The 15,191-nt window shown below is 36.1% G+C and overlaps 1 protein-coding gene across 10 annotated transcripts in view; it reads right to left on the bottom strand.

Moving 5' to 3' along the window:
* Window positions 1–15,191, bottom strand: part of PDE1A (phosphodiesterase 1A) — a 400,450-nt gene that overhangs the window by 302,567 nt on the left and 82,692 nt on the right. For 2 of the 10 annotated variants that reach the window (XM_024998854.2, XM_010801846.4), the window contains exon 1: window positions 6,783–7,233. The exons of 7 other annotated variants lie outside the window; for them this stretch is intronic. In XM_024998854.2, the coding sequence (XP_024854622.1) occupies window positions 6,783–6,835 (53 nt within the window). In that variant the 5' untranslated portion in view covers window positions 6,836–7,233. Of the gene's footprint in view, window positions 1–6,782; window positions 7,234–15,191 lie in introns of those variants that run through there. One more of the 10 variants, NM_174414.3, reaches the window with a different exon arrangement.

Raw genomic sequence — 15,191 nt, 5'->3', positions numbered from 1 at the left:
AATACTTCCTCATGAAGTTGCCCTGAAGATTATATGCTTCTTTCTTGTCTAAAAATATGCTAAGATTCTAATGAATGGTAGCTCTTGGTATTAATTTTAATATCTACTGCTGCTGTTGCCACTAATTATAAGTTTATTGGAAATAATTCAAATTTTTGTAAATTGTGGATGAAGTAATACTATGGGAGTAGATTACTCATTGCCTGACTTCAAAATGTTTACCAAATTACAGTTTATTTGTGATGACCACTTAGAAATTAGAGCTACTTTTATCACAACTGGAAAAAAAAAGGCTCAACAAGGTCTAAGATGTTTTCTTGATAAATATTTCCTGCCTTACATTCAAATGTATTGTTGTTTTACTCTGACCTTTGTAATTTATTTTGAAGATCAGTTTGTAATTATTTCTTCCTTAAAAGTCACACAATGACTTCTGACTAGCAGCAACAGTATCTTGACAACAAAAATACTAATAAATGTCTGTTATAAAATATTTTTGTTCTATTAATTAGCATTGTGTCTGATAATGTCATAAACTTTAAATTCATATCACTATGTCTATTTTCCAAAAGTATTTTTCACTTTCATAGCAAGTAGAAATAAATGCAATTATTTTGTTCTATCAATTAATTGTCACTTACTTTAAAATTATCATTTATTAAAGAAAACCCTTGAGCCTAAATTTCCAGTATATGACCATATAACCATTGCAAGTCAATTCAATTTCCTTTTTCTCTCTTAAATAAATGAATTCACAATCACTTGTCTTAGAAACAAAAACTGGCAAAATATGTTCATATACATAAAGTTGTGGGAGAAGGCAATGGCACCCCACTCCAGTACTCTTGCCTGGAAAATCCCATGGACAGAGGAGCCTGGTGGGCGGCAGTCCATGGGGTCTCTAAGAGTCGGACATGACTGAAGCAACTTAGCAGTAGCAGCAGCATATAAAGTTGTATTAAGTTTTGGATTTGATTTACATAGAACTTTTTCTTAGGAGAAAATACATTTCATAAAAGAAAAGGTATTTAACATACTCTACTACTGCCATAGTTAATAAATTTTTTCTATGTAATTTTCACTCTGATAACTTTTTACTATATACCTTTCTATCTAAATCACACATTTTTGGGTGGGTGTGTATGTGTGTGTATTCAGTCATGTTTGACTCTTCTCGACCCCATGGACTGTAGCCCGCTAGGCTCCTCTGTCCATAGGATTTCCCAGGCAAGAATACTGGAGTGGGTTGCCATTTCCTCCTCCAGGGGATCTTCCCAACCCAGGATTTGAACCTGCATCTCCTGAGTCTCCTGCATTAGCAGGCAGATTCTTTACCACTGAGCCACCTGGGAAGCCCCAATATATTATACTACTTCACCAGTTAATTTTTTTATGTAATTTTCACTCTGATGACTTTGTACTAAAATTTCTGGCTAAAGTACACATTTTTTGTTGAGGAAGTGTTAAAAAGAAATTAAAGCATAGAATGTCAAAAACACATTTATGAGATGAAAACGCCAATATCGATAATGTATTAGCAATACAATTTCTTTAAATTTTGAAGTGAGTTTACACTTTATATTACTTGTTCCCATTTTCTATTATTCCCAAAACACTGAAGTAAATGGCTCTGAAACACTGAGTAGAAAACTGTCTAGAAAACTATTGTAAATCGGCAGAGTGGTCAGGTGTCCCACCTTATTACTGTTTAAAAATTTTTTTAGAAAATCAGTAATATTACTGATTACTTATTCCTATCTGAAAGTCAGGAATGTGGTGTCATCTGCAACTTCTGAACTAGCTTTGACACCGATGTTAACACTGAGCTTAAATGTGGGGCTAAATAAAAATGATTATACTCCAAAAGGTATACAATTTTAAATATTTAATAGATATTTTATGCTACTTCTCTATAAAGCATAGATCACAACCTTGAAATAAGAATTCAGACCCATCAATAGGGTACTAATCATCCCCATTCGGTACACAAACAAAATTAGGACTGCCTTTCTTTTCCTAGGCATCTCACTGCTTTCTACATCTCCATGTGAAGAGAATATGCCTGCCAAAAACACACTCAGAATTCCTCTGCTAACAGCCACTTGTAAAAATAAAACTCTGAAAAGGCATAAAGAGAAGAAACAGCATGTTCTAAATGCTGTGAAGAACCCAACATGATTTTCATTGGTCTTGGGCCCTGGCAGCCATTCGACCCGCACTTTACTGTCTCAGCTCCTGGATGCATGGACCAGTTCTCAGTACTGCGGCTGAGCAAGAACCAGTTGCATGATTTCATTTGTGGCTTTTTCGTGCTACTTCTAATGAAAAGTCACCACAAAAATAACATCCACTTTTGAACCCTGAAAGAGGTTCAAAAGCTTGTTGGTTCCAAAGAACACTAAATAAGGCTTAACATGTAAGAAAAAAGTTTCAATTTATTTTTTTAATTCATTTTTCCTACATACTTCCAGAAAGACTTTGAAGCAACAAACAGGAAAAAAAGATGCATATATACTAGAATTTGATAAAAAATAAAATATCAAATCAAGTGGGGGGAGATAATTATAACAAAAACCCAGACTTGTATATTTCGTAGCAGTGTAATTCAGGTAAGAATTATTTTCACTGATGCAGTTTTATTAGGAGAAATAGATTTTTCTTGGTATCAAAGCTTAAGATTGAGTAATATTCTGAGAATACAGAAAGTTCACTAAGCCATATGAGCATGCAGTAAGATGGAAGTATCTTCAGCAATTGTTTTACTGAAGTTAGACAAAGGTACTTCATCTGAAATGTTCTATAAATTGATGGATCTTTTTATATAAAGAGATTAATTGTAATTCCTAGAGATCAAACTCTGTGGTAACAGAAAAAGAAGTTTTTAAACGTCTAAAGAATGTGTGTATCAGAGAGCTCTACTATCAAGTGCTGATTCAAATCTTAGATTTTTAAAGATCTATACAAATTCATTTTCTAAGTGCTGAGGAACAAACAGTGTTGTTGACGGAAAACACATTAATATATGTTTTGTAATAGTGTTTCCTTCCTGGAAAATTATAAAGCCTAAAGTGTTTCTCTTGAATAAAGGGAGAGTGATTTCTCTGTACAAGTCTGAGCTGCAAGAACATCTGCAGAGTGACCCACAAAATGTGTCTGAGATGCATCATTTCTATATGTTCCAGGCTGAACAGTCTCATTTATCCCAAAGCAACATGCAAAACGTATGAAACATGCGCATACAGACTCCATCCTTGGCCAGAAAAGAAGCCTTGCCTTTGCTCCTCGCTTCACAGATCTGACATGAAAATGTGTATCTAAATTTTCCATGGAATACTTTTAAAACATGGATTTGATAACCTAACTGTGTGAAATGATTTGGGAATTGGCATTGTGGGAGACCAAGACATTCTTAGAGACAGTTTCTAAATAGCATATAAAGCTCCTCCCAGCCTTCCCAATAGCATACCAGCCATGGAATTTCAATATTCATCATCTCCTCTAAAACCTCTCAACTACTTTTTTACACTTGATGGATGATTTTTATTATTTGAAATTTAGGGAGATCATGCTGATGAAAAATTGACATTAATTCTGTCTCAAAAATGAAATTTAAAAGAAAATCTTTCTCTTAGCAGAAACTAAGACAACATTGTAAAACAACTGCCCTCCAATGAAAACTAATTAAAAAATTAGAAAATGAAGGAAATATAACATTAAAAAATAATAATAATATTTAAAATATTGCTCTTATCATTCTCAGTTCACTTAGGGGCCAGAATTAGTTTTCACTGAAATTTGTCTTTTCCATTATAATTTCCCAGGATGTTGTTATCTTCTTTTTGGTACCCATCACCTGCCTGTGTCATGGTTACCTAGATATACACTAGATGATATGCTTTGTAAGGGTAAGGTTGCTTTTTTGTTATTGTGTCTGGCCTCTCCAGTGGTGCATGCATACGTTGTGTCTGACTCTTTGTGACCCCACTAACTGTGACCCACTCTGTCCTTGGAATTTTCCAGGCAAGAATACTGGAGTGGGTTGCTGTCTCCTACTCCAGGGGATATTCCTCACCCAAGGATCAAACCCGCATCTCTTGCATTTCCTGAATTGGCAGGTGGATTCTTTACCACTGGCGGCCTCCCCAATGCCTTCCCCTAGATATGGTCATGTCTAATCGAGCACAGAATGACAGGTGAATTGAATTAAAGCTGTGGGTTCAGTTGCAGAAGAAAGTAGCCTGTATATAGAAATTTGAATGGTGTCAATATGTCAGATGTTTCTTAAAAAAAAAAAAAAAAAATTCTAGGCTGATTTCTTAAAGACTAAAATTTTAAATGAGTTTTTAATAAAAAATACCAAAGATATTTCACAAAATTTCTATTAAACTTGTAACTAGCACATATGAAACAATCTAGCACAGATTTGCTTACAGATTGAGAACAGGTGTGCAAATCTCTTAGGCAGTGGGGTGCACACATACTGTACATATTGAGAAGGAAAAGTCTGACCAGAAAAGGAAGCCTAGAAAGATGTCTCAGTGTGAAAGGCTGGACAGCTCAGGGGAAGGCTAAGGGAACAGGGGAGCTGGGAAAGGAGGCTAACAAAGAAAATAAAGTGGGACATGGGATAAGAGCCAAGGTGCCAAGAGAGACAGTATCAGTCGTTCAGTCATGTCCAGCTCTTTGTGACCGCATGGACTGGGTCTGTAGCCCACCAAGCTCTCTATCCATGGGATTCTCCAGGCAAGAATACTGGAGTGGGTTGCCATGCCTTTCTCCAGGGGATCTTCCTGACCCAGGGATAGAATCCAGGCCGCCTGCATTGCCGGCAGATTTTTTACTGCCACCAGAGTAAAAAATGGTGGCTCTCTAGTCTGAGCCACCAGAGAAGCCCAAAGATGCCAAAGTAAAGCTTAACCCATTTCTCAGCTTGCCCAAAAGCACAATTAGCTATTAGAAAGCCCATGCTGCATTTCACTAAAGAACAGCCTAAAACTTTCTCTGAGAAAGTATGTCTAGTCATTTGGATCTTTTAAGATACTCTCCACCCTTCTTTCCTTCATAACATTCATATCTTGATAAAAGCAAAGCCAGCTGTCAATATGCCAGTAGACCCATGATCCCACATCTGGCCTTAATCTGTTTTCATTCGGGAACCCATTTCAGCACTTGCTTGAAATAATTGCCTGGTAAACGTACATCCTCTTTGGTAGCTGTTTTCTCTTCTAGATCATCAGTATCATGAAACAATCATTTGAATTTACCAAACTGTATTCTAATCATCTGGACAAAGAATCCCACCTTCCACAAAGGATCTGCTCTTTATATGAAAGAGAAGCACACTTGAATTGCAATTCCCCTGAGAGTGGCACCTTAACACATAATTCGTCAGGAGCGGACAAGGATTTGGCATTAAAGCAGTGAGCGACCACCTGCAGGAACAGTTCCACCATGGAGTAACACACTTAGGTTGATGGCTGAGTGGATCTGATTTTATCCAATATGGCCCTGCCTGCCTGAACTTCTGTAGGTACCCTCTTTAAGTGATGTCTCAGTTTGGAATTGTCTGGGCAACTTTCATGCCTCCTTGAAGTCACACATGCACTTGGAAAGAAAATAGTAGTGAACTGCACAGGAACTGAAAGAACGTTTCCAGCGCCTGCCACAGGAAACACGGGAGGTGAACACACATTTTGGATTTTTGGTTTAATTTACAAATGCATATTTAAATAGACACATAATATTAAATGTGTAATGTAAATTTGAAAATATCTTCAAAAGATTTTAAAACAGATTTGAGCCAGCATTTTAAGCATTATGAAAGTATATTGATATTACTAGCAATATTTTAGTAATAATTAATTAATACATAAGAATGGAAACATTTTATATATAATTCTATTCCTTGAAGGCCCACTCATTATTTAACAACATACAATGTCAGGAATTTCATCCATAAACTTCTACAATCCTGTAGTTAATTCAAGATCAACAGCCAGTGACTACAACTTAACATTTAGTATTGTTAACATGTGATATCTTTGCTATATTTAAGATATTATTTGGGGGGAGGCCCAAATTTGATATATGGTTAACTTTAATTCCAAATTCTGGATTCTAAATTACATAACAGGTAACTAAAAAATCAAGACAGACGAAATTACAGTCTCTTACTGAAAGAGTCTCTTCCCCCCTCAAAATAAAACCTTAGCCCAATCTGTTATGCAAGATCTATATTCTGCCTGGCCAAAGATTCCACCCCAGTGCAAAATATCTCCTATTGCCCTGCTGTTTCCTTAACTGCTATACAGATACTCCTAAATTAGAGTAAAATGTACATAGTATAGTACAATAGCCATCAAGTTCAAATTTGTCTCCCCATACATTACTGCAAAGAAGCATAGCATTCACAGAACTAAAATACTACTTCTGAGAGAAATCAGTTGAAAGAACCACACATTTCCCATTTACAGGGCTATGCAACCACTAGAAACAGCAAGGGGTTGCATAATGTTTCAGAAGTTCTTCTAGTGCTATGTCACTGAACTACATGAAAAGCTAATATGTTTTTAAAATACATTTTGAAAAACTGATAAAAGCTTGTGCATAGGGTTTCAGAAAATAAAAAATAAAAGAACTCCTTCAGTATGCATGAAGTTACACTTTTGGCACAGTCTTTATTGCTTTGTTATAACTCAGTGCCAGAATTTACAAGTTAAGGATGAAAAAGAAATTATTTTTCCTGATAGCCCTGGAGCCATCTAGGATACATCATGACTTACCTAAAGATGGGTCTTTGGAGATGTTTCCTCCTGATTGTGACATGGTCATCCATTTAAAGGTGAAAGTTTAGCTTGTTCCTGGAAACCACTCCAGAAATCCAGGGAGAGAATGTGGAAGCTTATCCTGATCTATTGTCCTGCAAGGAGCCCAGAAGGCAAAAGTAGTTTCCTCTTTCTCTTTTTGGGTGCTGGGAGAAAACTTCCCTGCTCTCTGCCAGCTGAGCAATGTGTCCATAGAGGCCACATAAGACAGGCACGATGGGGCACTCCCCCACAGAGCAGGGTGTGCAGAAACACCAAGAGTCACGTTGACATGGGCAAGAGAAGTGCACGGGACCCTCGGAAACGGAACAAAACAAACAGAAGCCTTCCTGCCCCTGTGGCACCCAGGTAGGAGCTCCCTAAGTTATCGCAGCCATGAGAGCACTCCTTCCACATGCTGGTCAAGCTCGGAAAAGCTAAGTCCCTCCCTGTCTTTAAAACAGCCCGTTCAGAGGCTCAACTTTTTTTCTTCAAAATAAAAGTTGTACAGCTGGTTCAGCAGTCCCATGTGAGTACCCTCAGAAAGTTTGTTCTGTTAAAATAAGAACTGTATACAAATTAATGAAGAGAGATGGGCTGAAGCTGCATGGCTGGCTTTGCTCTGAGAGATTATAATTATTTTACAATCTTGCTTTTATTCATGCTGGATGAAGTGTGGAGATAACTCATCATTTTTGGCACTCATAACCTAATAACCTACACTTGGCTAAAGTCAAAGATGCCATTTCAACTGATAGAAACCTTGTGAAGCTGGCCAGAGCTACAAAAGTTAGAAAAACAAAAATTGCTCAATTCCATCAGTGACACTGTACCCAAATGCAGCTTTTCAACTAAGAAGGGACACTGCAAAAAGATATGAAAACACACACACACACATCACATTTTTTTTTAGTTCCCAAAACTCCCTAGGAACCTAAGGTTTTTATATTATAAAATAAAATTTTAATTTATGAAAATAAAAAGGAAGAAAAGCAAGTTTAAGAGAGAAGTTGTAAATAACTGAAAATAAACATTAAAAATTGTTTTACTTGGAAGACAGACTCACACTGCAGGGACTTTTGTTCAAGTTACAAATAAGGTGAATCCTCATATTTTAATATAACATTCTGGAGACATTCTTGTATTTAAATCACTAAAAAATTTCTTCTCAATCAGTAATGTCATGAGATTCCAGGCTAGAGGTTTGTTATGAAAAAAAAAAAAATTCTCAAGTCATGATTAAATGTTTTAAAAGTACACGTGTTAAAAGGAACACACATGCTTTCACTGAATGATCCATAAAAATAAGATTTAAATGTCACAGAGGGCGATATTCTCTATATGATAGCAGTGTGTAGCTCTTAGCAGCCTCCAGATATGTCCACAGAAGCAAGAACACCTTTTTATTTTCCTCCCACAGGAGAGACACAGAAAAAGAGAATTAAAAATAAATCACTGATTACATTGAGCAGTTCTAATCCATGCTAGGAAATGGAATCAGTCTGAGAAAGCACTGAACTAAAAATAAAATAAATGGCTCTAGTCCTAGTTCTATTATGAATATGCTGGGCCATTGTGAGAAAATTTCTTGACTTATCTGAGCTCCAGTTTCTGTTTGTAAAATAAAGTTAAAACATTAGTTGAATTCTTTGTTCCTGTTCAGCTTTAGTCATTCCAACAGACTCTTTCTAAGTATGATTAGTCTGCTTCTTGCAGAGATGCTAGCATAGGCCTTATGGTACCTGATACTCAAAAAAATACATTTTTATTATGTGAAGTTATAAATAAAAAGGAAGATAATTGTATATTATATATTTATGGAGCTATTATGTATTAATATAATTGTGTATAAATCAAGGTTTTCTTCACCATCAATAAGCATTCAATCATAATTTGACATGTGTGCAATACTGCAGTTATATCCAGAGACCATCTACATGCAAACTGATACGCAGACCTTAGGGTAGTGGCTTCATTACAACCATATGCTTTTGCTTTCTTTGTATATGTAATAGCATATTATACAGATCTTCTGGAAAGATTTCTGCATTTACGGATGGCATTCGATTTCTGTACTCATGGTTTATCTATATCACTATTAATTTAGCATAATACCCCTGAGGAACAACTCAAGAGAAAAGCAAGCCTCTCAACTTTTAAAAAATAACTTTCACTTTGTCTACTTTTGATTTAGAAAAGTGTGATGACTTCTTCATTAACATGTTGGAAGGAACTCAACAAAATACTAATAAACATCTAGCCAAGGTACAATTCAAATAACAAGCAAGCATACAATCTTACTTGAGGCTCAAGCCTTGATTATTAACCACAGAATCTGAAAGCTACTAAACTAATTACAGAAAATCCATAACATCATTCTTTGCATTAGGTTCATATTCTTTTTGCTCTGAAGTTAAAGTAGAAAACTTAGATTCTCACTTACATCAAGCACTAAATTTATTTTAAAATCCAATCTTAAAACTTAAGGAGCCATAAGAAGATAATAGTAACTTAAATAGTCACTTGACACAAAGAAAAATAACTATTTCTTAAAAGTTTTTATTAACATTTTTTCAAACAGCATTTAAACTTAATATTGGAAGGAAAAGTTTGCTTTATTAACTTAATGTAGTATTCAGTAAGATGAAATAACCTCACTATTGTTGCTTAAATTGCAAAAATATAGTCTTCAACAGGACTATACTGTGAAAAATGCTAAAACTTATCATACATGCTATCTCCTAGTAAAATATGCTAAGTATAGTATATTTTGAATAGTTTTTCCAGGGGTTAGCTGTCAGAAATCATTTTTATATTTTTTCTATTAAGGTGAACTCTCAGTGTGACTTAGCCTAACACTTTTACCACTACTCTCTGCACACACACATACCCCCATACATATACAGGCACACTTTCCCCAACTCAGCACCGTTAGACTGTTATAATAGGTGCTCAATAAATATTTCTTAATTTATTAGAATTCTTAGCACAAAACACAGAACATATCCATCATAACCAACTCATTTTATATGATGAAAAACATGGGTCAACTTGCATGATTTTTCCAACCAAGTGGATACTAAGTATGTCATGGCATTTTGTGTGAAGCCTCATAGAAAATGATAAACTTTACTTTTTCTTGTTTTTTTATTGTAATAATCTATTCTTTGGCCCTGTTTGTAATATGCAAGAGCTAAACAACATGCAATAGTAGAAAAACCATATAGTACTGTGAATATGTCAGTCCAAGAACTGGAAAAATGAATGCAGCTACTGGTTATTACTTTACCACAGAACTCTAGTCAAATATCAGTCTGAGACAAAGTATGTGTGCTTTTTTTCCAATACAATTCAATTAAACACAATGATACAAGGTATATGTTTAAGTGAGTTTTTAAATTAAGTGGAGAAAGAGGAAGGAAGTACAAGAAAGAAATGATCAGATGGGATTCTAGACTTTCTAGTTGTATGCATATGATATGATTTAATTTAAAATTTTGTACAGGTTTCACACTGATGATGAAGCTAGTTGATGGATGGTATAGCTGGGATATGAACTCGGATGCCTTGTTCCTGAGCCCCTGCTTATACCCCTACTGAGTAGGGGTAAAATGTAGGCACTGGGTCCTTTCCTGGCTATCACTCACATTCTAAAGAGAAACAAAAGAAACTAACCCCTCTGATGAGTGCCTATTCTTCTTCTAATCCTCATCTGTACTTAAACATCACTGCATGACCTGTTATGTTTCCAATACTTACAAGAGCCAGCCCAAGAAATGGTCTATTGATATCGAGGTGAAATAATCAATGAATATGTTCTACAAAGATCTGAATGGAAACTCTTTTCCATTATAAACAGCCTTGAACTAATGTCAAGGAACACATATTTAAATCCCAACTTTAGCAGTGATTTCCTCTTGAGTTCTATGAATATCTGTTTCCTTACCAGCTAAAAGTAAGATGTCAGGCTAGATGACCACTAAGATCCTTTCCAGTCCTAACTTTTTGTGACTCTATGACTGACATATGTCAAGTTATTTAAACTTAGTGTCCAAGCAAGAATAAACTCTGTAATCATTTTTAGCTTTTCTTGACCACAACAAGGTCATGCATACCACCAGAATACTTTTCGTTACCACTGTTGTGAAATTAAAGCTAACATACTACTATTGAATGTGCAACTACATATTCATTTTTCTAATTAGGCAGTTTTCTTTCTTTCTATAGCTTCAACTGGGAACTAGTCTCACTTGAATGTGAGTTCCAGGAAGACAAAGGTTAGTGTCTGTTGTATTCCCTGAGCGCAATACATAAGAGGTATGAATGTGTGCTCAGTCACTTTAGTCAGGTCTGACTCTTTGCAACTCTATGGACGGTAGCCCACCAGGCCCCTCTGTCCATGGGATTCTCCAGGCAAGAATACTGGAGTGGGTTACCATGTCCTCCTCTAAGGATCTTCCCAACCCAAGAAACAAACCTCTCTCTGTCTCCTGCATTACAGGCAGATTCTTTACCACTGAGCCACTAGGGAAGCCCATGTAAAAGACAGTCATGGTTATTTAGTGAATGAATGAACACAAAGTGTAATTAGTGCTACCTCATTATATTCTTGTATACTCTTTTTCTAAAAACTTGATCATATCTGGTAAATGTTCAGTTTTATGTATTTCCTCCAACCCACTATTTTTCTTCAAAGAGGTATCTGAGTTTATAGACAGGTGGGCTTCTTTGACCTTTTAGGGGCAGAAAAAAGGTAGCCTCAAACCCAAACCAGCAAGTTCCCGCTCCCCTTTGTGTTCTCTGGAATCTGCAACAACGTCCTTTAACTGTCTGGTCACTTCACTCCCTGCTGGCATCTCCTGCTGAAATCTGTAGCTGGTCTGTTCAATTGGCTCAGCTTGGGAACGGTGGTCATCTCCTTCTCATTGTGCCCAATCTCAGCCTTCACTGCAAGACTCTGTCTCAGTCTTTCAACTTGGCTAACATTAACCCCTCTCACCACACTGCATGAGGCAAATGGATGCCTTTCGTCAAAAAGAAAGAAAGAAAATGACATTGTTCCCATTATGTTATGAAGCTTTCTTATTCATTCATTCCAGTGGGTACATAGTGAGGAACTATACCGCGATATTAACCATCTGCTCTATCTAGCCCTCACCCACCTATACTTCCATCTCGAAACCCTAGCACTTAGGTTAATTCTTCCCTAGCCATATTGACATTTTGTTCCTCAAACACTCCACACTCTTCCCTGCCTTTTCCCCATGTACTATTCCCTCTGCCCAAAATGTTCTTTCTCCTGCTCACTGCGCATATTAGCTGCAATCTCCCCGCCTCACAGAGGTGTCTCCTCTGGCAAGCCCATATGAATTTTATATACCTTCAGTACTCTGTTTCCCTCAAAGCAAGTATCATAGTTTGCATTATATTCGTTTATAAATCCATCTGTTCAATGAATGAATATGTTCTTTCTGCAGCATGCAATAAACTGAGGAAAAGATCAGAACATCTAACTGTTTCTGACTATCTTAAAAATAAATCCAGTCAAGTTACTCTGAAAATGTGTTTGTCCTCATGTGTGTCTGTAATAACCTAAAAAATAAACTCACTGATCTCTTGCAATGCTTCAAAACATTTTCTGATAATTACATATGTGTTTCATCTTAAAATATTTGTCATTATACTTCTTCAAATCAGAAACTCTACTTATCTGAGAATAAATACAATAGGAATATTAAAATTGACAAGGCAACTAAAAATCACTTTGGAAATGGTTCTCAATTTGACTAAGAAGTGTTTTTTGCCTTAGGGGCAAAAAGCACCTACCTAGCTAAGAGATTGAAATTAGATTTTCTTATCTTGTGTGTTAAACTTAACACTTATTGGTCATTTAGTCATATAAAAAATGTATCAGAATTATTTTCTAAAATTAATTAATAAAGAAGACCAGGTTTATAGCTTCAAGTGGCAAGGAAAAACTGTTCTTCAAATTGGCTAACCCTTTAGCCTGGTATAAGAACTGAGCCTTTTCACTTCAAATAGTAGGACAAATTCCTCTTTGTCATTGAAGTATACAAACAGGTCAACTAAAGTTTGATTGGTTCCACTTAGTACTCACACAAGTTCTGACAGCCTTTAGTGCTGGCAGTCATTCAACTTCCTTTAAATGAATGTGACATTCTGTGAAAATACCATCATCATCATCAACAACAACAAAGAGAATCATTTAAAAAATATTCTCACAGCCAATCACCAACACATCAATGTGTATCAAGCAACATCAAGTCTACTATAAAAGGAAATGGCTTTTGCATAGTGAGTAAACATAGTGAATAAACATTACAAAAAGAGATCTCCTTAATATAAAATGCTCTTGGAGTCAGAGGACTAAGAAAGAGATGGTGGGACAGAGGCTTGAAGGATGAATACATATCAACAAGCAGGCTAAGAGGAAAGGCAAGCAGGGTATTTTCATCCCTAAGCATGAGGCAGCAACACAGAATTTGGAGGGCATACGATGACTGCAGCAGTGTGGAGTAATTCCTATCACATTAGCCTGTAGAACCACAGACTCCACCATCACAAAACAAGAGTGGTCGCAGTTAGGAAAATAATGTGATATCACAGTTTAAAGGCATTTGAGTCAAAGGATTCCTTTACTCTCCAAATACATCAAAAATGTTATCTGCAATTTTTCAGTCAGTGAAAGTTGTCCAAAGGTAGTTAAACACCGAGGCTGGCTGAGTTTCCTTCTAGATCTGAAATTCATCACTAAATCATTAACTTAGCATCAGTACTGAGTCATCATTACCAGCTTTCCTCCATATTTTAAGCTTGGTTTCAACATGACTTTAAATCCAATTAGCAGTTTTTAAAAAATCTGTCTCAAGCTTCCAGTAATGCCTATGAATAAATGTGTGGAGTTACCACCAAGAAATGAATTGAATCAATGTCAGTAAGTGGAAAATTCCTAAATGCTAACCTATCGACTCTCCAAGATTTTAGAATTGGACAGAAATAGAGATAATCGTGACTTTGAATAGAAACAGCCACTCAGTTTGCCAAGCTTATAATAACATGTGTGGTGCGTTCTATATTTTGATAAATAACTCAAATGTATTTGCTTACACCTTTTTAAAATAAAAACTCTTATTTTATAATAAGTCCTGGGTGTTCATTGGAAGGACTGATGCTAAAGCTGAAACTCCAATTCTTGGCCACCTCATGCGAAGAGTTGACTCATTGGAAAAGACTCTGATGCTGGGAGGGATTGGGGGCAGGAGGAGAAGGGGACGACAGAGGATGAGATGGTTGGATGGCATCACCAACTCAATGGACATGGTTTGGGTGAACTCTGGGAGTTGGTGATGGACAGGGAAGCCTGGCATGCTGCGATTCATGGGGTTGCAAAGAGTCGGACACGACTGAGCGACTGAACTGAACTGAACTGATAGGCCATACATACTTTGTACCTTTACATCTATTCATTTCTCAAAAACCTCAGTCCAGCTTCAGCTTTTCTTTCTACTTCTGCTGACTTTCTTCTACTCCACATCCACTGAAATGATCTGTCCTTACCAATCTCATCTCTGGCTTAAATATCTTATTTTTCATATCAATACATCACTTCTATCAACTATTCCATGACATATTATACTTATCATAATTTATTTTTACATTCATTTAATTAAAATCTAAATTTAAATTCATAGAGGATTTAAACTGATCGCTGAATATTTTCCCAAGCCCAACACCAAACACACTTTCTACTGTATCACCTGACACAAGGTCTGATACCTTATCAAAATATTGGAAATGATATCTGTCTTAGAAATTCTGCATCTTTTCTAAAAATTATTAACTTCTATCAAGCTGTATAGTCATAAAATGCCAGTCTTCCCCCATCTATTCTTTTCTCCATCTAGCCCAGTGGAAAGTATAGAAGCAAGGGGGTTGGTATGTGTTTATCAATCATTTACTCTATGTTAGACAGAATACCTTACATGCACTATTTCAGTTAATTCTACACAGTATACCTAGAAAGCAGATTCTCTTACTTTCAAGGCACACTCAAGAAACTAGAGTTGAGAAAAACTATATATTTTTTCAGCCAAAGGTTGTATATCTTATATTTTACAGTAAAAGGGTTTAAATCCAGTTCTGTCTGATGCTGATATTTTAATTCTTACTAACACTGCCTCCTCATGATCACATTAGAATGTGTTTTAATAGCAGCCTTAAAGAAAAGGCATTTTAGTTTACTACCACAGTTTGAAAAACATAATACACTGACCATTTGAATTAGGTACAGCCCTAGAGAGAACACAGGCTTAATTTCAGAGACACATTAGCTTGCTTTGGGTCATTCTCACAATAGAGGCCTCACAC

This window comes from Bos taurus, chromosome 2, assembly GCF_002263795.3.
Source record: "Bos taurus isolate L1 Dominette 01449 registration number 42190680 breed Hereford chromosome 2, ARS-UCD2.0, whole genome shotgun sequence".
NCBI lineage: Eukaryota > Metazoa > Chordata > Mammalia > Artiodactyla > Bovidae > Bos > Bos taurus.
Note: the sequence above shows the minus strand (reverse complement) of the source record. Positions and strands in the feature narration are given on the sequence as shown.